We start from the raw sequence: 25,410 nt of genomic DNA, 5'->3' as shown, positions 1-25,410 counted from the left end.
ATCGTTCGCATCAAGGGTGTCTATGGGGGCCTGGGCAGGAGTGGGACAGATCTGAGGGTCTCTGGCAGGAGGAGGGTCTCTGGGCCAGGGCCAAGGCAGTGGAGGCCGTTCCCTCACTGTTTCCAGGATGGCTTCGCGGGCCGCATGAAACCACTTCGCGGGCCGGATCCGCCCCCCGGGCCTTGTGTTTGACATGTCTGATCTATGTGCTCATCATTCTGGCCTGATGATTCTTTTATTGGACTGTAATTCTGTGCACTCTTTGCTACCGTGGTGGAGAACCTCTCTGTGGGCACACGCACCATCACCCCAGTCCTAGGCCTTCAGCTGGGTTTTATAAAACCTTTTTGCTTTAGGCCTCCGCCGTGTTGTGCAAAAAAAAAAAAAGGTTCAATCAATTTTAACTTCTCGTGGGGAAAAAAATCTTGCAAAGTTGGAATTGAACATCTTAGTCCCACCAAGTCTGCCAATGCCACCGCAGCCACACCCACCCAATGGGCCACGCCCACCTGGCACCCGATGATACATAAGTGGGTTCTGGGTTGCAGTTTGGGCACTCGGTCTCTAAAAGGTTCGCCATCACTGCTTTACTACTATTGAAGTAACTTCACTGTTCCTTTAGCTCCAGAAAGAGTGTCAGTTTAAGCACTTGATCCTGAAAGAGCAGGGGCAAAACAAATAAATGAGTATTTATTTCAATGGACTCTTGTACTGTTTTTCTAAAGAACGTCAGTGACTTTCCTATTTAGGCTTCAGAGAAGCTGTAAACTCCCTTTGTTCTCTGAATACCAGGTACAAATTCTGTCTTCCTGTTTTTTATACTTTCTTCCAATTCCCAGTTTTACTGTTTAAAACCTATTTTAGTGGCTCATACACTAATTTGCTTGAAAATATCAGGGAATAGCCTTCAACTTATTTTGGTGGAACTCAAAAATGCTAAGCATGGTTGGACCTGATTAGTACTTGAATGAGAGTACCAAGAAATCCCAGGGTAATAATAGATTTAGGACTGGTTGCTTAGCAACCATTTGGGGTTACAACGGGAACCCCCCTCAAAGCTATTTGCAACCTGGTCTCAACGTTATAACTGGTACATGATCCCCGTGGCCAAACTCACAAAATTTCCTCTTACAACTGACTAAAGGGATGTTGCAGTGCACCCCCACCCATCTTCCCCATCCTGCTCCACTGGGTCTCCACAGGCCTTGGATCTGCTCCCCTTATTTTAGTGGTTTGTGGCAAGGGGTCCTTGATGCTCTCTTGTTTTCTTGCAAGAAACTGGAATAGGAGTAACTGTTATTCACAAATCTCCATTAAACACAAAACTGTGTCATTGGCTTATGAATTATACCATCTGTGAGGTAATATTACATAAATTATGTAAGTTAACATGGATGGTATTATTTGCATAACATTTTAACCCAAATGAAATCAATTGATGTGTACATTTTGTTGCATACAAAGCCCATAATGCTGAGGAATGCTAAATTGAGTTTTCACTGAATTCATTTGGCTTCCGGTCTGCAAGATGCACAAAAACTCTATTGCGGAACGAATAGGCGGACCAAAGTCTTTGAGATGGGGCGTTTTAGGGTGTAAAGTGGTACCTCACATCTTGTACTTAAAACTTTCCCAAGATTTTTTAATGGTGAAATGATGCCTTAACTATTAGCAAGATTTAAGATACTCACTATATTCCTTAAAATCATCCGTCACCACCACCCACAATGAATCAAAAGCATGGCTTCATCCATCTGAAAAAGTATAGAAAGAGCTCTGGGGTATACAAAACAGGTCCTAGGAGTCACATTAAGACTGCAGGTTGTTATGTCACTATTTTACGTATTTGTATGCCATTAGTGTTTCTTAATCATGCACTATTTTTTTATTGCAGCGCAAAGGTTATTTATGTTGCAGATTTTTAATTAGCACATGAATAAATGTGTTATTTACTGTTCACATAATCACAAAAAGATCTTATTTAAAGTGTCGCTGACACGTAGTTTTTCTTCAAAAACACCAAATTGTGCAATTTCCATTTTATATATGAATTATGTATAACAAAACATGACCTGTCCAAACTTCTAGTAATACACATTTATCTTGGAAGGTGGTAAGAAACGAAATATTCCATTTCGACGTCAACGTATGCAAATAGATCAGCCTGTTCCTCCTTCAGGGGTTGGCACCTATCCAGTTCCTCAACCTGATGACCCATATATTGCAGATCTTCTTCAAGTGGCTGACAACAGGTGATTAATCTTTATCAATATTTCAAGGGTCATCTCAATCATTCACATTAGGAGTGGACTGGGTGTGTGTGCAGTTTTAGAAGAAATGCATAATTTATACATCTTTAATTACCCTATACTAGACTGAATAGGGACGCGGTGGCTCAGTGGATTAGGACGCTGAGCTTGTCGATCAGAAGGTCGGCAGTTAGGCGGGTCGAATCCCGAGTGCCGCGTAACAGAGTGAGCGCCTGTTACTCGTCCCAGCTTCTGCCAACCTAGCAGTTTGAAAGCACGTAAAAATGCAAGTAGAAAAATAGGGACCACTACGGTGGGAAGGTAACAGCGTTCCGTGCGCCTTTGGCGTCTAGTCATGCCAGCCACATGACCACGGAGACATCCTCGGACAAGCGCTGGCTCTTCGGCTATGAAACGGAGATGAGCACCGGCCCCTAGAGTCGGAAACGACTAGCACGCATGTGCGGGGGAACCTTTACCTTTACTTTTTTAGACTGAAAAACAGAACATTTCTACAGAGATATTTATTTACTTGCCAATCATGTAGATTAGATTTGAAGAGTATAGTGAAGACCTTATAATAGCTCATCTGCTTTCCCTTTTATATATCAGGTCTGGAAGTGATATATTTTCTTTCATATTTTGGAGTCTTGTTTAAGAAAAAAATGGGGTTTGGATTTTGTGAAACCATGTATTTCTATCAGTTCATTCCCCCACCCCCAGTGATCTTTGGCCATAAATTGTGGCAATGTCTCATACTATAATATACAAACGTGATAATGCAGGTCCATATCTCACTGTGAATCTTTTTACCAGGGAAGGATCTCTTGTTGTTAGTTGTGAAGTCGTGTCCGACCCATCGCGACCCCATGGACAACGTTCCTCTAGGCCTTCCTGTCCTCTACCATCTTCTGGAGTCCATTTAAGCTCATGCCTACTGCTTCAGTGACTCCATCCATCCACCTCATTCTCTGTCGTCCCCTTCTTCTCTTGCCCTCAACCTTTCCCAGCATTAGGCTCTTCTCCAGTGAGTCCTTCCTCCTCATTAGGTGGCCAAAGTATTTGTTTCGACTTCAGGATCTGGCCTTCTAAAGAGCAGTCAGGGTTGATCTTCTCTAGGACTGACCGGTTTGATCGCCTTGCAGTCCATAGTTCAAAGGCCTCAATTCTTTGGCGGTCAGCCTTTCAGCCTCTACAAATTTCTAAATTTCTAAGGAAAACTTTTTTCTATAAATGTGTTTCAAATTGGAAGTTTGTGTATGTGACAGAGGCAAGATGAAGGTGATTTATGTACGTATTGAATATTTCAGAATTCATGAGCTGCAGATTGAAGTAGGTGACTTGCAGGAAAAACTAGAGATAGCTGAACGTGAAATGAAAAATTACAGCAAACAGGTATGTTAAACTCAATAGTTTTGCCTACATATTTGCTAATATCATCTATAGTTTCTGTAAAATTGAAGAAGCGAGTTTATTATTATTGTCCCATTTCTCTCTATATATCTATAGCTTTTCTTATATATTTGTATCTACACACACACACCATCAACTGACGATGGCGAACGTATTTAATACTCCTGCCTCCTCCAATATTTTCCCACAACAATAACCCTGTGAGGCGGTTTGGGTTGAAAGAGTGACTGGCCCAAAGTCACACAGCTCACTTTCATGCTTTAAAGGAGGCCAGAATTTAGTCTCCCAGTTTCTAGGTCAGCATGTTAACCACTTCCCCAAGTTGGCTTTCGTCTCTTAATATTAAGAGATGTGCAACCCATGCGCAAATCTTTCTATGCACAGAGCAGCTAGATTTTCTCATGCTCTGTGTTCGGATTAAAAATATTCCCATTTCCATGTCTAAACTGAAATATACATGTCCTGGGCAGAAAGGGCAAGGGAGTTGAGGGGACAGCAGGAAAATGAAAACTTGGCTACAATTGGGAGAGGTAAGGAAAGAAAAGAGCGGTATCCCTGGGACTGGGAAGGATTGGATTGGATGGCCAACATCCTTGGCTTCAGGTGCACCTTATTCAACTTCTTTCCTAACTTTCCACAGTCCTTATTTCTTTTTTTTTTTTAATGCTGCGCTTGAGGTCAAGGGCACTGGCAGCGGCAAAGGGGAGGTAAAGGTAAAGGTTCCCCCGCACATGCGTGCTAGTCGTTTCCGACTCTAGGGGCCGGTGCTCATCTCCGTTTCATAGCCGAAGAGCCAGCGCTTGTCCGAGGACGTCTCCGTGGTCATGTAGCCGGCATGACTAGATGCCAAAGGCGCACGGAACGCTGTTACCTTCCCACCATAGTGGTCCCTATTTTTCTACTTGCATTTTTGCGTGCTTTCGAACTGCTAGGTTGGCAGAAGCTGGGACGAGTAACAGGTGCTCAACTCTGCTACGCGGCACTCGGGATTCGACCCGCCAAACTGCCAATCTTCTGATCGACAGGCTCAGCGTCCTAACCCACTGAGCCACCGCGTCCCTAAAAGGGGAGGTAGAGAAAGGAAAACCCTGGGAAATGAGCCGGGGTGAGCTGGTTGGATAACTATTACTACCACCAGTGCTCTTGGCTTCAAGTAGCGCACAGTGTGTGGGATTCTATCATGGGCACATGACTTATAGCACTGACAGTGTTTACACAAAGAGTTATTTTTTTTCTTTTTCAAAGGTTGAGCTCCGAGACAGTGAGATCGAACGTTTAGCGCTCGCACTAGATGGTGGTCGTTCTCATGATGTCATATCCCTGGAAGCCAAAAGCAGAAGTAATGAAAAAATTATTGATCACCTGAATTTGCAGGTAACATTGTTGAGCCTCTTTCAGCTTCTACACGTAGAGAGACCAGCATAACCAACAACCTTAGTGGAGCACTGGGCTAATGCCTTGGTGGAGCAAGCCTTGGTGGAGCACTGGGCTAATGCCTCCTTAAGTAACACCAGCTGCCTGCAATTAGTGCAGGTTCGAGTCCCACCAGGCTCAAGGTTGACTCAGCCTTCCATCCTTCCCAGGTAGGTAAAATGAGGACCCAGATTGTTGGGGGCAATAAGCTGACTTTGTAAAAATGCCGCTTGGGCCCCCCCGAAAGCCCTAATAAGCAGGCATATACATAGAATGAAAGCTATTGATTTGTGCTTTAAATTGTAAGCTGCCCTGAGTCTTCGGAGTAGGGCGGGATATAAATAGGAATTTTAAAAAAAAGGGGGGGATCATCTTAAGGTTAGCCAAAGTACAGTGAAATTTTCATTTTCTGCACCTTGATTAAATGGACTTACCGTGCAAATGGGCAAACTTTTCAAGTGCCGTTTGACATAATGACAGCATTATATAAACAGTGCAAAAGGCCAGGCATCAATTTATGTAATTTGCATGATAATGACATCTTCATACAAATGAATAACAGATACACTTAGTCCATTAAAATGAGATTTCACTGTAATCAACATTTCCTGGAGAACTATTTTTGGTGTCCTGGTTTGATGGATGGATGGATGCAGATTGTAATTAAAGCTACCTTATTCATGTTCTTTATGCTTTTCCAGTTATGTATAACTTAAGAGACTTTTTGTCGTTCATAGATTTTTAAATGTGTTAATTTGTATTTTAAGGGCAGAAAGTACTGTGTTTGTTCATTACGGAAGATCCTTGAAGGAATTTCTAAATTTTGTTCAGACGTATTTAACTGGATTACGTGGTGTCCATATTTATAGGTTGAATTTCTACAGCAAACCAACAAAGATCTCGAAAAGCGCATAGAAGATCTTTTGGATAGTAGGCAAAATATGACTAGTGAGGTGGCTCACTTAAGCAACAAAAATGAAGAACTGTGTCAAGAATTGACCGAAATTGATCACTTGGCCCAACAATTGGAGAGGCATAAAGAAATTGTGCTTGAAACTGCAGATAAACAAATCGGAGAGGCTAAGGTAAGAAAATTTCAGGAATTACTAGACAGAATATCAACAATATGCTCCAGTTCCTTGGGAAAACATTCCACAGTTCCTTTCCTTTCACAAAACATTTTTTGTTTGAAGTCTTAAGCACTGCCAGGTTTTATGCTGAAGAAGGTTTGTTTTATATTTTTACTGATTAAATGGAATGAATAGTGTGAGGTTGAGGACTTTTATGCAGTTGCTCTGCATAGCTGGACAAGATTTTTATTTTTATTTTGCTGTTGATTAGCACGTGTATAACATCTTTCTGGAGGGACGCGGTGGCTCAGTGGGTTAGGACGTTGAGCTTGTCGATCAGAAGGTCGGCAGTTTGGCGGGTCGAATCCTGAGTGCCGCATAGCAGAGTGAGCGCCTGTTACTCGTCCCAGCTTCTGCCAACCTAGCAGTTCGAAAGCACGTCAAAATGCAAGTAGAAAAATAGGGACCACTACGGTGGGAAGGTAACGGCGTTCCGTGCGCCTTTGGTGTCTAGTCATGCCGGCCACATGACCACTGAGACATCCTCGGACAAACACTGGCTCTTCAGCTTTGAAACGGAGATGAGCATCGGCCCCTAGAGTTGGAAACGACTAGCACGCATGTGCGGGGGAACCTTTACCTTTACCTTTTTAACATCTTTCTAGATATTATAAATGAAAAAAGCTCTATAGTTAGCAGAGAAACTAATTAAGAATTCCTTAAAATGTTGAATAGCATTAGCATTTCATAAAGCCTGCATTACTGAATAGAATATACAACCCAAAGAAGGCAACAGGTCTTTGGTGTGAAACTGATTAAAATCGTTTCACTTTCAGGCAGCAGGTGCCAGTGGCCCAGCATTGAGTGAAGGTCACAGAGCTGAGCTTTTTAATTTGCAGGTAGCACATTTTAGAGAAGCACTCAGCGGTGGAGAACAGCAGTAGAGATAGCTTGCTTAATCAGTCTTTCTGCCCTGGGCCATATTAGTCATGGGACAGCTGTTTAGTTGGCTGCAATGATGAACGTGTGAACGAGAGGCAGAGACGCTGCACAGGTTACAAACGGGCACGATTGCACTTTTTCATCACTGTTGTAATGGTTGCTGTCCAAGGCATTTGCTAAACAAGGAACATCTGTACAACATCAAAATTCTTTTGGAACATTTTATAAAAATAATATTGGAACGTGAAGCAGCACTTGAGTGAGAAAGATTACCAGGGATGTCAGGATAGACTGGGAAATTGAAAAAAAAAAATAATAACCTGGGAGAAAGCAGGAAAAAGTCACTTCCAAAATTTGCCCAGAAAACTGCATTCAATCTCAACTTGAGGTCATATTTACTTCTTATAGGAATAATAATATGCTTATATTACTATTACTGCACAGAGACATATTTTTATGTGTATATTTGTGTGTGTGTGTGTGTGTGTGTGTGTGTGTGTGTGTGTGTGTGTGTGTGTATAGTTGGACCATAAGAAAGGCCGAGCACCAAAGAATTGAGGCCTTTGAACTATGGTGCTGGAGAAGACTCCTGCAAGTCCCTTGGACTGCAAGGTGATCAAACTGGTCAGTCCTAGAGGAGATCAACCCTGACTGCTCTTTAGAAGGCCAGATCCCGAAGCTGAAACTCAAATACTTTGGCCACCTAATGAGAAGGAAGGACTCACTGGAGAAGAACTTAATGCTGGGAAAGGTTGAGGGCAAGAGAAGAAGGGGATGACAGAGAATGAGGTGGCTGTATGGAGTCACTGATCAGTCGTGAGCTTAAACGGACTTCAGAAGATGGTAGAGGACAGGAAGGCCTGGAGGAACGTTGTCCATGGGGTCGCGATGGGTCGGACACGACTTCACAACTAACAACAATGTGTGTCTGTGCATGCGCACACACACACACATGTACACACACACACACACACACACACACACACACACGCGCGAAGCCGAAGACACCAGCCTGAAGATGACGAGTGGGACCTCGTCGAAACGTCACCAAGACACTCTCAATCTTACACGGGAAAAGACCCGAATACACCAAGACGCGGTGTAAAGGGACGCGGTGGCTCAGTGGGTTTGGACGCTGAGCTTGTCGATCAGAAGGTCGGCAGTTTGGTGGGTCGAATCCCAAGTGCCGCGTAGCAGAGTGAGTGCCTGTTACTTGTCCCAGCTTCTGCCAACCTAGCAGTTCGAAAGCACGTGAAAATGCAAGTAGAAAAATAGGGACCACTCCGGTGGGAAGGTAACAGCGTTCCGTGCGCCTTTGGCGTCTAGTCATGCCGGCCACATGACCATGGAGACGTCCTCGTACAAGCTCTGGCTCTTCGGCTTTGAAACGGAGATGAGCACCGGCCCTTAGAGTCGGAAACGACTAGCACGCACGTGCGGGGGAACCTTTACCTTTACCTTTTTACACCAAGACCTACATACCTATGCCTATACCTACCTACACACACACACACACACACACACACACACACACACGGTTGTGCCATTCAGTGTATGCTATCCCCCCTACATCTTACAGCCAGCCAGTATTTATTGGATGGTCTCTGAGGCCTTTCCGCATAATCAGCACAAACAGGATCCAATCCTGTTTCTATGGATCTGGTGTTTAGTTTCTTGTGGAGCTATGATCAGTGCCTCAATGCTGTCCAACTCTTTCTAGCCATTGATAAGATTTTCCAATGTCAGCAACCTGTTGTACATCTCATGCAAGGACTTATCTTGCATGGCACTTCCTGTGCTTGATCTTCGTTTTATATCAGCTGCTGCTTCAGGCACTCAGCAGCTCATTTTTGGGTGCCATCTTATTAATGTACTTCTGGATTACTTCCCGGACAATGACTTTGACGCTTACCCGACTCGGTCAACTCTCTTTTCAGCTGGTGTAGTCTCTGGGTATTGGACTTGGAACATCCCTTCCTGACCACTATATATATATATTTGCAATCCTTTACCAGTTCTGTAATTATTCCATATTACAGATTAAATATTGAAATTATGTGAGACCAGGTAGGGAATGCAGGTAGATTTTAATTTGAAGCTGATTTCCTGATTTATTGCTGTAATGTTTATCCTGTTTTACTTCAACAGCTGATTTCTTAAGATAAAAACTCCCTAATATATTCCAGGTAGCTTGATAATTTCTCCCTACCTCCCTTCTTTCAATTTTAAATGGTTCACAATTATGTAGGAACCAATCAGCTTGCTTACAATAGTTTGCATGTTAACAAGCACAGGTATTTAAAATGCAATAAAATATGAACATTAAATCAGAAACAATACATTCAAATCTTATTTTAAAAATATAGTAACTATGCAAGTGCAGGGAGATAATAATTTGGTGACTGATGTTTATTGTAATGAATGCCCTAATACCTATGCAACAATTTGTGTAGAAATCTTCTACTTTTCAAGTTTAAAATAAAGTTTTATTTTAAAAAATATTTACAAACATTATTTTCATGTAAACAGGAAGAAATTAAAAAAAAACACAGTGAAATACAAGATCGTGAGGAGACCATAGCAAGACTGAAGTTAGTAAGTAACATGCCTATTGAACTGAGTTTAGCTTACTTAATAAACTTTGTTATATTTAGGCTTGAATTTAATGCATGTTTGCTCAAGACAATTATTAATAGCGTAGGAAAAGAAAACATATTGATTAAGAAAGACAATGACCAGAGAAAAAAGATTAAAATGAAACTTCAGGAAAAAGATGGAGCATATCAGAAAGAATACTTCAAAAAGAAACATTTGTTTGAATATGGCTAAGAAATGGGAAAAGTTTGAAATATACTACTCTTAGAGGGAAAATTTTCTTTTTTTTTTCTTCCTCTTAATATAATTGTGGTTTTTTTTTTCTTTTCTATTCTTCTAAGTTGAAATGATTTAAACAGCAAACTTTTTAGCGATTTAAATATGATGATAAGAAAAATAAAAATGTGTTTTGAATGAATCAGGGGTGTCAAACTCAATTTCATTGAGGGCCGCATCAGCATTGCGGGTGGGTGTGGCCTGGGTGGGTGTGGCCTACTGGGTGAGTGTGGCTAGAGTGCGTATGGCCTACTAGGTGGGCGTGGCCAGCTCTACATCGTTCGCATCAAGGGTGCCTATGGGGGCCTGGGCAGGAGTGGGACAGATCTGAGGGTCTCTGGCAGAAGGAGGGTCTCTGGGCCAGGGCCAAGGCAGCGGGGGCCGTTCCCTCACTGTTTCCAGGATTGCTTTGTGGGCCACATGAAACCACTTCGCGGGCCACATCCGGCCCCCGGGCCTTGTGTTTGACATGTCTGGATTAGATGATTAGAACTATTGAATGGAATGTTCAAAGTTTAAATAGATTAAATACATTCTTAGCTATAGTTAAAAAGAATAAGAAATTGAGGGAATAAATATATATTAAATTAGGAGAAATACATATTTTCGTATGTTATTTTTTGTATTCTAGTACTCTTGTCTTTCTCTTCTCTTTTTTGTTTCTCTTCTCTCTTTCTACTTTTTTTTTTGCTTATTAAGAAATATAAAAGCATAAGAGGGTTTATATGGAAAAAAACAGAACTAAATCCACTAATGTAAATATAGTTGAATGTTGAAATGATTGTTATTTGTAAGAACATTTAGAATTTGGAGGGAGAGATAAGCTGCTCTTTTTTGTTTCTTTTTACTTTTTTACTTATTGATTGGGAAATATAAAAGCATGAGAGGGTTTGTATGGAAAAAAACAGAATGAAATCCACCAATGTAAATATAGTTAAGTGTTAAAAAGATTGTCACTTGTAATAATATTTAGAACTTGGGGGGAGAAATAAGCTGAAATAAACATGGTGACAGGATTTATGATAAGACATCTAAAACGATACACAGGATTATTGAAACTATATATTTAACTGTTGTTAAGCAAATAAAATTGTCTTTGCAAAGAAGGATACGTTGGGGAAAGGGGAAATCAAATGAAATTAACATATGGAATATAGATTATAGAAATTAGTTAAGGACTGTCTTATAAATGTTACCCAGACAACATTCTGTTTTATAATGATTTATGTTATGTTAAAAAATTCTAATAAAATATTTATTAAAAAAAAGAAAAGAAAACAAATCAATAATATAGTTAAAACAAAGCTACTTTTCATATTGACACCATTGTAATAGATTTTTATTAGTAAGTTTTATAAGCCCAGTACAAATATTCTAAATATCCATCCTACTGAAGATTACCTAGAATAAATCTGGTAGAGTTAGAATGTCTTGCAGTATTTAGATGAAAACTTTCAGTATTCTATTGATTTGATTTGTGTATCTGGTTTTTCACTGAGGGCAAAAATTGGCATATTATTGTTTGAATATTTTTTAAGTAGTTATAGATCAGATAATAACAGAGAAACGATAATGCTGTGCTAGAGTAAGATTCTTCACTCTTCTCAATCCTAAAATTAAAAATACTGTGGGTAAAAATGTTATCAGTCTCCATTTTGGATGGGGTTTCGTTTTCTCCATTTTGTCACTTGAGTTGTCATCTGGCTAACTGCATTGTACTGTGTCCTACCGCATAATGAATTTGCCCTTCAAGCCTACTACTGCAGAATATGGCTATATAATAAAGCTATTATTATATTTCTGAGACGAAATAGCACCGTTTTTCAAAGAACTGCACTGGGAGCCACTTGTTATCAACTGCGTATTGTTACTCCCGTTGAAATGTTTTAATTGTTTAAGATTGCAGTACTTGAGGAGAACACCCCTAGTATATATTTGCCTATGACCGGGGTCTTCAAACTTGGCCCTTTTATGACTTGTGGACTTCAACTCCCAGAATTCCTCAGCCAGCATGCCTGGCTGAGGAATTCTGGGAGTTGGAGTCCACAAGTCATAACATGTCCAAGTTTGAAGACCCCTGGCCTACGACCTGTAGTGCAGGAGCTTTTCATTGTTTCATGACTGGGATGAGTGCATTCTGTGGGAACGCAGGAGAGGACCATGACTTTGGAATGCCTTTCAGCAGAGGCTAGGTTAGTGCTGACTAAACAAATCGCTCCGCATAAGGTAAAGAAATTGGGGTTTGTACTCATGTGAAATTTAGCTCAACCTTGCTTTGATCTCTTAATCACTTCTATTAATAATCTTTTATTTGATACTGTATATTTTAACTACTGTGTTTTTGTTTTATTTGTCTTTTATTGTTTTATCTTGTTTTTATAGATGGTTTTTCCACCACAAGATTTTCTGGGTACTGAATAGCCTATAAACAATATAAATTGACTAATTGTCAGCTTATAAATAATATATGAAATTGCATCTAAGCCAGATGTTATAGCTTCTCTGAGGTACAATGAATGCTTGCACCTAACCTGAATATATAGAAATGTTATGCAATCAAAAAATTGGGTTTTCTTAAATATTATTATAAACACAATTCTAAGTTTTCTAGTATTTTTGTCACATTAGGAGTTATCTTCCCATCTCAGAGAAAAAGAAAAATTGAGTGAAGAACTCTTTAGAAAAACAGAGGAAAAACAAAATCTTGACATACTATTAAACCAGATTCAAGTCGAAAACCACAGATTGTCCAAAAAAGTTGAAAACCTTGAAATTATAAGTAAGTATCTACATTCCCACGGGCTGTGAGAGATGGATTTCCTGCCTCAAATGAAATCTTGGGGGGGGGGGGAATCTAATGAAGGAGAGTCAGGAACATTGACATAATTCATAGCTGAATTGTTTATTAAATATTTTCCTGCTAATTCTTTCATATTTTTGGTTCCTGAGGAGAGTAAAGGAGAGTCCTTTTTACAAAAGTTGTTAGAATAATACTCTTTTTGCAAATTTAAATATTTGGTTACCGTATATTAATATAATATAATTATTTTATCCTACAACTGACAAATATTAAATAAACTCTAACCCTACCCCTTGTCCTAATCCTAACCCATCAGATCATCGTTTCAGAGATATTTCCCTAACTAAATAGAGAAACAGAATAACTTAAGGATGGACAAAAAAGAAGGGCGTGCGATTTCGGACTTTCTGCCCAATTTCCCCTTGAGTTTCTTTGTAGGTAAACTGACAAGGGGTTATCATAAATCTTCCTTTCCCTTCCCCTCCCTTTTATTAGAAATAGGGGGGAAAAATGAAAGAGTTTTCCTTTTATCGTGTGTTGTGATTCAGGGTCAGCCTGTGGGTTCGGCATTTGGGTCGGATGATTCAGAGGAGGAGGAGGGGGGTGTTGGAGAGGTTGCTGAGGGGGTTGGAGAGCTTGCTGATGAGAGCCCTCAGCCAGGCCCCTCCCACCTGGTCACGACGCAGACCCAGCTGTGTGAGCCTGACAGCGTGGCTGAAGATGACCCACAGCTGGCCCTGTTCAAGGATGCCCGACGCAGGAGGCAGTCAATCAGGAGTAAACAGAGGAAGGCAATAGGGCACCTCGGAAGGAGGCAGAGAGAAGCCACGCCATGAACTGTTTAAAAGGGGAATGCGTGGGAGGGCTGGTTTGCTGAAGGCAACCGTTTGAATAGTTCCTGTTTCATGGTTTGTGTCTTGTTTTGCTCTATTTGCTTTTGGGTTCATAAATTTGGCAGGCTTAGTTCCAGCCTCTTGCCTTCTTGTAAAAGGGGTTGTCCCTGCCTTATCTGCAGGGCAGATAGTAGTAGGCTGGTACAGAACATCGTGTTTGCAACGAATGCTTTAGCTGAAGACTTTGTGTGTGTAGAAATTTCATCCTCGCTGATTGTGGTCTGTTGCAGATCGGGAACTTGTCATAGAGCTAGAGAGAATGAGGCTTGAGGGTGGCATAGCACTTGGAGACAAGTCCCCTTCCCGCCTAGACGCATTTGTAAAGACCATAGAAGAAGACAGGGACTATTATAAGCGAGAACTGGAGTGCCTCCAAAAGATATTTAAAAGAAGACCTAGCCCGTTACTCAAATCTCCAGAAAAGGTAAGACTTAGCTGTACTTAACATATCATACTTTGATGGTACCGCATAAAATCCAAATACTCATCAAATTATCTTTTAAACCAGACATATGCGCTACCTATCGGGATGGTTTTGCCATTGCTGGCAATGGGGTGGGTGTGGCTTCCACGTGACACGTCTGGCCCACGGGCCGGCAGTTTAACACCCCTGTTTTAAACTCTTAGTTGTACAAAATGTGCTGCCAGCCATCAGGTATGGGTCAGCCAATTCTTTCTGTAACCATCGGATTATTTACAAACTAGGTGGAAGGCTGCTTTCATACTTCAGCAGTGTGCTTGGTTTTATTTCTTGCCTCATTTCTTTTAAGTGTTCTCTTCCTCCTCCTCCTCCTCCTCTGCACTCACTTGCATCCTTGTCACTCCGGACTGCAAAGTCAAATAGGAAATCCCGATCACAGCTGCCTATTGCTTCACAAGCAGCTATTAGCAGGCCAGTAAAACGGAAAAGGATTGTACAGGTAGTCCTCGATTTACAACGGTTCGTTTAGTGACCGTTCAAAGTTACAAGAGGGCTGAAAAAAGTGGTGACTTGACATGACTGCTGTGGTCACGTGATTTGTATTCAGGTCACGTGATTCCCCTTTTGCGACCTTCGGACAAGCAAACTCAAAGGGGGGAACCAGATTCGCATTAACAGCCTTTTTGCTAATTAAACAAGTGCAGTGATTCACTTCACAAATGTGGCAAGAAAAGTCGTAAAATGGGGAAAACTCAGTTGATAAATTTCTTGCTGAACCACACAAATTTTGGGCTCAATTGTGGTCGTCAGTGGTAGTAGAAATGATGTAGTCAGGCAGCATCCTCAACTGATTAGATATATAATCAAAGAATAATGATCCCCAGTTTTATTGAATTCAATATTTCCTTCTTCATAAGCGTGATTAATCTCGTTCAGCTACAGAGAGTCCTTGGCTTACAACAGTTTGTTTAGTGCAGGGGTCTTCAAACTTGGCCCTTTTATGACTTGTGGACTTCAACTCCCAGAATTCCTCAGCCAGGCATGCTGGCTGAGGAATTCTGGGAGTTGAAGTCCACAAGTCATAAAAGGGCCAAGTTTGAAGACCCCTGGTTTAGTGACTGTTCAAAGTTACAGCAGCACTGAAAAAAGTGACTTATACTTGTTTTTCACACTTAACAACTGCTGCAGCATCTCCATGGTCACGTGATCAATATTCAGACACTTGGCAACGGACTCATTTTTATGACTGTTGCAGTGTCCCGGGTTCATGTGATCCCCTTTTGTGACTTTCTGACAAGCAAAGTCAGTGGGGAAGCCAGATTCACTTAATAACCATGTAACCACGTGATAAAGTGAGGCAAAACTCACTTAACAAATGTCAGCAACAGAAATTTTGGGCTCAATTATGGTCATAGGTCGAGGACCACCTGTAATTAGGTTAGAAATTATTTGTAGCTCTATATTTACCTATTTTATTGACCTATTTTTTAATGAAATTCTTAAAAGATTTCAGTAAACAAAGGCCAAATAGAAAATGCTACTATTTCCTCAACGCAATTTGGTTATAGAAAAGCATTTATCATTTGTAAAGGTATCTAATAATTTCCCTATAATTAACAAACATATGTGAACAACAAGCCTATGTATTTTTCTCCTCCCTCTCTAACATGGCCACAGGAGAAGATGGAAACTCTTTTAGCCTAATTGCAATTTGCATTTGAATCTGGGCAGCAAATGGTTAGAAACTGATTTGTTTTGACTACCCATAATAAATATATTAACAGGGTGTTTCACGGTCTTACCTGAGGAGGTAAAATAGATCTGCAGGCTGAAAGTTCAGAATGTATTTGACAGAGTTTTAGTGCTATGTTTGAATATTGAGATCTTGGCTAGATAACTGACATAAAATCAGAATTCCCCAATTCTGGACAATGTTAACAATATAATCCAGGGCCAGTTGATTCCTTGCTCAATAAACCACGATTTATAAAGCATGGAATGATTATTGTTTTTGGACTGCAGTCCTGTCATTAAAAATATGTATGTTATTGACCTGTTTAGTAATATGAGTGAATATATATTATATAAAGCAAATTCTCACTTTTTCCTTTTTTCCCTCTTTATTTTGCAGAGTGAAGACCTTAGGTTAGTTATACGAGAGAGAGATGAGCTACAGTCTATGCTAGACAGATTTGAAAAGCATATGATAGAAATTCAGTCTAATGTCAAACTACTAACTGTAGAAAAAGATAAATTAAGTATCCTTTATGAACAGGTAAATAAATATAACTTTGATCCAGACTAATATCTAACTAATGTTAGTGAAAATCTGCAGTCTCATCAAAAAGAAGCTAGATTTATTGAACTATTGCAAACTCCAGTTTAGAATGAGAAAAAAGGAATGTAAATGCAGAACAAAATACTAATAGATATTGGATAATCATTTATTCTATGACACATATTTTGCTATCTATGAAAGGAATGAGGTTCCACCCAACATAATTTCATATTTGTAGTTCATGAATGCATTGCAGAAGTATATGCATGAAAATACATATACTTATTGTGTATCTCTGTTAAAAGTCTAGTAATTATTTGGCTAAGTGTATTGTACTTTGATTTGTGTGAGCTGCCCAGAGCTATTGAGTCAGGTGGCATATAAGTTTAATAAATTATTCATTTCCTGGGTTAGTGCAGTTAGACTTTGATGTTTATTGGAAGCAGATTGAGTTTTGATGCTAAGCCTCCTGAATGTTTAATATTAATAATATTTAATATTGTTAATACATATTAATATTTATCAAATTTACTATATTGATATTAATATGAGCTCATATTAATATGATAATATTTTATTTATTTTATTTTAATTCCATTTATATCCCGCCCTTCTCCGAAGACTCAGGGCGGCTTACAAGCTTAGCAGTAGCCTTCATTCTATGTATATGCCTGCTTATTAGGGCTTTCACACACACCCCAAGCGGCATTATTACAAAGTCAGCTTAATTGCCCCCAACAATCTGGGTCCTCATTTTACCTACCTTGGAAGATAATTAAAACAATAATATGTAATATTATTTAATATATAGTTTAATTTTTTCCATGAAGGGAAAAAAACTTTAAAAATAGGTAGAAAGACAAAGTCTGGAATAGTTACTTTAAATTAATTATTTGGTAATGTTAAATTTAGGGACAAGATTTTCTTGGTTTGCAATGTAGGAAATTTAAAGATATATTTAGCTAATTTGGTCAAGTCCAGTTTCTTTTTAAAGAATATGTAGCATATATAAATAGATGTCTGTGTAAATGTTTTCAAGTTAAAGATGTCAAAGTTATTTTCAATAATATTCCAAAATTGTGGAAAGTGACGTGTATTGGTTTTAACTTATATGGGGAATACTTAAGAAATTTATATTGAGAGATTTAAAATATTATTACTTCATTTATCAAAAATTGAATCCAGAACTGAATCCATTTTTAAAGAGGCTACATTTTCTAATAATCAAAAAAATAATATTTCCCTTTGGGAGACACTTTGCAATATTTTACAAATTTTACGTTTGTGTGTGTGTATAATTGCAAATATAATATCTATATATATGTGTGTGTGTGTTTTATAAGGTTATTACATTAAATATCAACATTTTAGTGTTTTTAGTTTTTCTAATTAATGTTCTTTTTTTGGGTTCAGGTTAGTATTATATACTTCGTAAGTATGCTGGGTATTGTTTTCTTTTAATTTGTTTTTGTATGCTTTCCTTTTTGTTCTTGCCTCTTAAAAATTGCAGTAGAATTTATAATGTATTTAATGACTTCTTCAAAAACTAGAGAGACAGTCTGGTCTAATGGTTAAGGCACCAGGCTAGAAGCCAAGACACTGTGAGTTCTAGTTCTGCTTTAGGCACGATTGCTGACTAGGTGACTTTAGACCAGATAGTGTCTCTCAACTCACGTGGTTGTTACGGGGACAATACGAAGAGGAAAAAGCATAAGTTCAACACCTTGAGTTGTTTATTTAAAACAATAAAGGCAGGGTAAACATTTTTTAATTTTGTATTTTTAGTCTCAGAATGAATTAAACCATCTACGGAGAGAGAAGAAAACCTGTTTTCTAACAAAAAATCATGCAGAAGAAGAAAGAAATAATGCATTGGCTGATTTTAGAAGAGTAGTATCAGAGAAAGAAGGACTAAGGGACAAATTAAAGGTCAGCTTTTAATATTTTCTGTAGTTTTCGGTAATGAAATAATTTTGATCTGGTTTCTTATTTAAAGTGGCTATCTTTGGGTCCTTGTAACTTCAGACTATTACTGATAACATCATAAGGATTTCAAAAGTGCATTTTTTTCTATAAGTATTATGTTAAGAGTATTGCTAAAACTTTCTTTTTCCAATGTTGCCTAACATTTAACAATGCCCCAGACCAAAAAAATTACAACAGAAAATTTTTGCCATTTTGAGAATTTGGGCCAAATGGCAATTTTTTTCTTTTTTTTCTTTTTTCTTTTGGTTTGGGGCATTGTTAAATGTTAGGCAACATTGGAAAGAGAAATTTACAGCTGATATGCAATAATTGATTGTTGATATACAGTATATTGTTTGTCAACATTTGAGCTGAGAGTTGCTATGCAGAGTGAGATAAGTGGCATATAAATCAAATAAATAAACTGTTGGGGAAGTTTTTTAACAAAGGAGTAAGAGAGAATACCTTTGAGCAATGTAGTCAACTTATTGGGCTAGTTTTTATTACTATGATTGTTAATTTTAAGGCTATATTATCGTTAATGTAGATGTATGCATTTTTCTTTTTTAAATTTAGTTTGATATAATAAAAGTATTAAAATAGGAATGCATCCATCGCATTAATAGAATTATCCTAAATAAAAAAAGTTTGCATATGAAGGAAGCGATTAAAATCCGAAAGCAATTTTCACACAAGCTACATCTTCTGTTAATAAATTCTAGGTACCAGATTTAATCTACCGGTATATGAAAATAAGTACTTTTTTCTCTAGGACAGGGGTTCTGTTGGGAACCAGGCCACACAAGTGAAGGGCAATCGTGCAAGTGCATGAAGTTGCAGTGTGCATGCATGCAAAACCATCCCCTCTTCCCACCCACCCGTCCCCCCGCCACTATCAGTCTGCAGAGCCAGAAAAGATTGGGGACTGCTACTCTAGTAAATTGCTTATATAATAATAAACCTTTATTGTCAAAGTACAACATGTGTACATTGAGATTAGCTGAGCCTCCCCCCATGCTCTCTCCCCCCAACACACAGTGACAACAAACCCTCCATCCTACCACACCATGTGAACCAACTACACCACACACCGGCCTCCCAAGTCAATTCTGCATAAGATTATGTCCCATTTAAAAGCCTAACAGCCCACGGATAAAAGCTATTTTTCAGCCTGTTGGTACGGCTGGCTATATTCCTATATCTCCTACTGGATGGTAGGAGAGTAAAGAGATACCGTCCAGGGTGTGAGTCATCCCTGAGAATCTTCCTCACTCTTCCAAGGCAACGAGTATATGAAGTATATGAAGTTCAAGGGATCATTCAGAGGTTATGCAGTGAAAGAAGAAGAAGAAAATACATGCTCACTTTGAATTAATAAATTATTCCGCTTTTTTTGCTTCTTATTTGCATGTACAGTACTTCCAACTATATTTCTTGTTCTAAAGGAAAACAAAATAGATGCCATTTTCCTTTTGAGATTCATGTACTGTTAAGTCATTTCATTGTCAGGTTTAAGAAATTTTATTTTATTCCAAAATGCAGTTAGGGTAATTGGGGATATTATTAATGAAAGGGCTCATTGCTGATCTGCCTACTTTGTTTTGCTAGATCCAGCAGGAAGAATATTCTTTAGATAAATTAAAATTGGAACAGGAAGTATCAAGATTGGAAAGCACTCTTAAAAGAGTAAGTATTTAGCCAAAATATTCTGATTGGATTTGGAGCCATAATTTTTTTATGTGGTCACTATTTCATGATTATTTGAAAAGAAATCATGGGGAATACACACACACACACACACACACACACACACACACACACAAACACACAAATAATTCTTGTTACTACAATGCAATTTACCTTATTGTGGATTTCACTGCCATTGATCCTTACTATCATTTTAGTGGAGCATAGTGTGAAGGACTGCTTTAAATTGCAGCCTCTTTATTTTCTTATATGTAATGGGACAACCTTATCTCCTCTTCGCAATGTGATGTAGACCGCTATTGACTTAATGTTTGCTTGATACACAAATAAACAAGAGATAATAATAAATAAATAAATTGCAGCCTCTAAAATACATTCAGTTTAAAAATGTCACGCAGCTTTGGAATTTCTTTTACTCTGCAGTTAGAAACTGAACGTCTTGATCAAATATCTACAGTGTCATTGTTAAAAGACAAAATAAGCTCTTTGGAAGATGAAGTAAACATTAAGACTCATCAGCTCTTAAACACATCTGAAGATTCTTCACAGTATAAGGCAGAATTGAGTTCCGTAAAGTAAGCTCAGCCATGTATTTTATAACTGCTAAATGTGTATCTGCAATTCATTGGATGCTGTGGCTTTCAATGATATGCTCCTAAAAAAGAGGTCTCCTGACAAACTGGAAGTAATAATATGGCTAATCTGATTGAACAGTAAGAAAAACATACGCTGAATTTGTTTAGAAAAAGTTTATATTAATTTACATGTTCTAGGGACTAATATTAATCCAGTGATTAATAACACAGATATTTCTTATGTGTGAGTTCCTAGATGGTGATAAGCCGAATTTTAAGGTTTATATGCCCAGATATGCAGGGATTAACTGGCAGGGGAAGATACTGTATATAGGCAGGCAGCAAATCCCACACTCGCTCACATTGATGATGTTGTGGGGGTGTATCTCTTAAAAGGAATGTCATTCGGTTTCAGTTATGTAATTACGTTTGGTGATATTCATTCTTACGAAAATTAAAAGGACAATTTTGGAAAACATGATTTTTCATTCTGGGAAGCCTAAAAAAAAGGTATAGCCCTGATTGCTCTTTTATTCAATCTAGCTCACTATTTCTTTATAAATTATGATACCCACTGAAGATACTGTACAGTATAAATGGATTCATATCCTGTGCCCAATATTGTATTTAACATAACTGTCTTGATTTTACAGACTATTAAATGAACAGATTCAGAAATCCCTAGATGAGATACAACACCAAAAGTCTATTAAAGAAAATGAACTTCAATCCGCTCAAGAGGAAATTGATATATTAGAGAACAAAATAGGTGAATGAAGTTGTACTGTATTATTAAGAAAAAAAGTACATATAATCTAGTTCAGTTCTGCACAAAATCATTCACAGTCAGGTTTTAACAGGAGTAAACAGGATATAAATAAGACAAATAATTTTTTGATTCAAACGTGAGGCTGAACACTTTAGCATTCAGGCTGAATTTATTCTAGTTGCTTGACTTTCTTCTCCATGTATTTTGTAAACTTTATATTATTCAAATTAGTTAATAGTAAATGTATACATGCAACAATATTAATGAAAAGTGATTCAAAATTAAGTATCAAAAGCCTTTGTATAAACAACTACAAAAATGTGAACATATTCCTTGAATATCATTTTTGCCTCTTTATCAGAAAAAATATTCAAATGCTGACATCAGAAATACTCAAAAGGAATTATAGACATTTCTAGTCTTTTATCTTTGAATAAGAGGGTGGGATAAAAGTTCTGGGAATTCTTATATCAAACAAAAGCTAGAATACAACTGAGGGCATCAAGTCTAGTTTCCTCCAATTCATAGAGTAGTCGGATAGAATACCATACTCATGTATGAGTATAATATAAAAGTATAATAGTATAATATAACCTGCATTGAGTACATTGTTTTGCTCTGCCCTCTGCTATAATTCCATTAGCATTTTCAAAGATTCTGATTATGTGTATTACAGATTCTAATGCTTAATTGAGGAAAAAGCAAAAAAAAAAATCTCATTTGTTTCGGTAAAGGTAAAGGTTCCCCCGCACATGTGTGCTAGTCATTTCCAACTCTAGGGGCCGGTGCTCATCTCCGTTTCAAAGCCGAAGAGCCAGCGCTTGTCCGAGGACCTCTCCGTGGTCATGTGGCCGGCATGACTAGACGCCAAAGGCTCACGGAACGCTGTTACCTTCCCACCATAGTGGTCCCTATTTTTCTACTTGCATTTTTACGTGCTTTCGAACTGCTAGGTTGGCAGAAGCTGGGACGAGTAACAGGCGCTCACTCTGTTTCGGTACCTAAATGTATATTTACTCAAAGAGAGAGAATGCCATTAATAATTATGCAGTATAGATTACAAGCTACATTTACTGTATCTAAAATATAATGGTTCTTGTTTATTGCTTTTCTAGTTTTTGGGCCGTCCTATTTTTATAATTTTATGTTTTCTTGATGTTTTTATAATCTATGTAGATTATAAAAATCAGACTATATTTTCTTGGTGTTTTTATTTTACCCTGCCCAGAGTTATCATAGAGCTGATATCTTCATACATTTAAAAAAAAAGTACTTAGGGGGGAAAAAACCTAAAAATCAAAATGGCAGTCATTCTCTGACAGATATTTCCAAACTTCACCAGGATTTTAACTTTCCAAGGTCACATATGGGGTTTGAAATTGGCAAACAACAGAAGTTTTGTAAAAGCAAAGCTTTAATATACTTTTAAGTTAAATTGGGATGACTGACTATTCTTCCCCAATCCTTTGTTGAGTGTAGCAATAAGAGTATTTATCAACAACAATCTCATAATCCAGAACACAGGAACCCAGAACAAATACATCAATACTGGTGTGCTTACAGGGGTTAGAGTTTTACACGGTCAAAGCAAGTGAACCAACTAAAATTTTTGTTCTTTTGCTGTTTTCAGATGCACTCAATACTAAGAGCTCATCGCAAAATGAGACTGTCATTCTGCTCAGAAGTACTGTTAATGCCTTGGATAAGGAAAAAGATAGCCTTCAGGAAAGTATAGATGAAAAAACTGAAAGAATTGCCTATCTAGAAGACAATTTAGCCAACAAGGTATTTAAACAAAATAGGAAATGGAATATCAGAACCATTTTATCTTAATTCTTATTGAATAAAGGGCAGAATTGTTGTTGTTTTTTTGTTTCCCTATAATAACTTTTTCCATTCTGTTAATTTCTTTCTCTTTCTTTTAGCATCTGTGTCTTAATAATATTAAGAAGAAATATTAATAATATTTAATAATATTAAGAGGAATAAGAAAACCATCCAATCTGGGAAAGCTAGCCCCAGGGTGTTATGTGGAACTCTTAAGAACTTAATTGTATCTGCCTGATAAAGACATAGGTTCCCTTTGTAACCTTATATCATTACGATGGCTGATGGGAGAGATAAGGTTCTGGTTAGTAGATGGCATCTGATCTTAGCTTTGGTGCTGGAATCACCAGATGTAGCAATAAGATTGATGAGTATTAAGCAAAGTTTAGCAAGCACCCACTTTGATGATAGATGGCGGTTCCTAGTTCTCAACAAAAGGATAGTCTTTATGTAAAGCTAGTGGGAAATTCTTCTGTTTCATTCTTCCCGGGGAGCAAAAGTGTTCTCCCCCCATCCACACCCACACAAACAGCCACATGGGTGCCTTATATAGGAGGGGGGGCCCAGGCCGCAGCCCATTTGGAACAGAGCTGCAGAAGTGGTGGGCGAGCATACCCGAACATGTGTTCTGTAGACAGCTGCATTTGTGAAAGCGGCACAAACACCCGCAAAACCATCCTCTCTGCCCGTCCCCCTCTCCCCCCGAGCTGGAAAGGATGGGGAACTCTCGTTACATAGGATATTTTAAGCTCTGTGTAGAGACGTTTTCTGGGCAGCAGAGAAACTTCCATACCTTGAGAATTCATGGGAAAATATGGACCCAAGAGATAAAAAAGTTAGCCAAGAGTAATCAACTCCTCCCAGATTCTGAATACATAATAGTTTTACCCAGTTCATATTACGCCCTGCTTACTAGCCTGAAGATAAAGAGAGGCAGCATATATAACAAATGGTATTTAACAAGAAGTTACCAAAAGGGTTCCCCAGACAAGGGGGTTCCCCAACCAGACTTTTTTCATTTTATTTCAAAATAAAGTTAGTATTTCCTAATTTCATAGGAAATTAAGGCTGCCTGCTTTAATCTATGGAATGATAATCAGGTGTCTGTGGGCAGTCCTGCCTTATTTAAAGAACAGAATTGGGGTATTCACTATCAAAGTTTGATCTTTGTAAGATAAATATGTGGAGGTGTGTCATGGCTTGAAAAAGGAGACTTCTGAGGACTTTGAAAATGGTCCACAAACTTTTAAGCATTGTTGTATGTTAAATCAATTCTGTAAACCACTAAATAGCTTGTCTTTCCACAGCTGAAGAATAAGCTTTTTGGTTGCAAGTCCATTTTTTGTCCAAAAGTCAAAATAAAGCATTAATTTCATTGCATCTTACAGTAATGGCATAAATGCAGTGAAGTCATTTCTAAAAGATTCTTGTTGGAAAAATATGCAATGTAAACTTGGTTTTTTTTGTATTTTTTAAAAAATACATCTATTAAGTAAAATCAAAAACAAAAAGATACATATGCATACGTAGAGGACTTTTTTTACATTTTTACATTTATATTAAAAGTAATATAAAACAGTCATTCTAGCAGCTACCTTTTTTCCTCTTCCATTCTTCCCCAGCTATTTGCCAAATATTTTCATATTTTACTTTGAACTTTATTCATTTTGCTTGGATCATTTAATTATGATTATTATTACTACGTGCTTCTATACACTCCAAAGTTTTGAAGACATAATTTGGCTTCTGCAATTTGCTAGAAAATTAGTGAAAATTAAAAATTAAACAAGGGAAAAAATGTTTGAAAGACAATAAGAACAAAATTATAGGTGGTAAATGTTTAGTAGTATTACTATTAATAACTGCCACTTAAGTTGCCAGTAAAATCATGAGTAAAATTGCCTATAAGTGGTTGGCGCAGAACTATAAATGTATAGTAAAGTTGTATTGATATATCTATATAATGTCATGCATATTAGTGTTCTGTGCTTGTTGCAGGAGCTTTGAAAAGAATATTTGGTTAGGATAGAGAGGATAGTTTGCCAAATTAAATCTAATCCTATGTTAGATTTAAAATTACAGGAAAAGAAAAATACATAACATACATAACTCTCTGTCTTTAAACAGGAAAAGACTATCCTCAACTTACAAAAAACAGTAACTCAGTTGGAATTGTCTTTAGAGTAAGTAATACAATTATAACTTTTGGTTATTCTG

General features: G+C 38.0%; 1 protein-coding gene across 2 annotated transcripts in view; it reads left to right on the top strand.

The window, feature by feature from the left end:
* Positions 1 to 25,410, top strand: part of CEP135 (centrosomal protein 135) — a 47,846-nt gene that overhangs the window by 6,655 nt on the left and 15,781 nt on the right. For both annotated transcript variants that reach the window (XM_081332785.1, XM_081332786.1), the window contains exons 5-18: positions 2,111 to 2,252; positions 3,560 to 3,644; positions 4,908 to 5,036; positions 5,945 to 6,160; positions 9,617 to 9,682; positions 12,587 to 12,737; positions 13,882 to 14,075; positions 16,204 to 16,347; positions 18,136 to 18,279; positions 19,924 to 20,001; positions 20,446 to 20,597; positions 21,251 to 21,366; positions 22,997 to 23,151; positions 25,321 to 25,376. In XM_081332785.1, the coding sequence (XP_081188911.1) occupies positions 2,111 to 2,252; positions 3,560 to 3,644; positions 4,908 to 5,036; positions 5,945 to 6,160; positions 9,617 to 9,682; positions 12,587 to 12,737; positions 13,882 to 14,075; positions 16,204 to 16,347; positions 18,136 to 18,279; positions 19,924 to 20,001; positions 20,446 to 20,597; positions 21,251 to 21,366; positions 22,997 to 23,151; positions 25,321 to 25,376 (1,828 nt within the window). The remainder of the gene's footprint in view (positions 1 to 2,110; positions 2,253 to 3,559; positions 3,645 to 4,907; positions 5,037 to 5,944; positions 6,161 to 9,616; positions 9,683 to 12,586; positions 12,738 to 13,881; positions 14,076 to 16,203; positions 16,348 to 18,135; positions 18,280 to 19,923; positions 20,002 to 20,445; positions 20,598 to 21,250; positions 21,367 to 22,996; positions 23,152 to 25,320; positions 25,377 to 25,410) is intronic.

This window comes from Vipera berus (assembly GCF_964194415.1).
Source record: "Vipera berus genome assembly, chromosome: 7".
Classification (NCBI taxonomy): domain Eukaryota; kingdom Metazoa; phylum Chordata; class Lepidosauria; order Squamata; family Viperidae; genus Vipera; species Vipera berus.
This window is presented reverse-complemented; position numbering and strand designations above follow the sequence as displayed.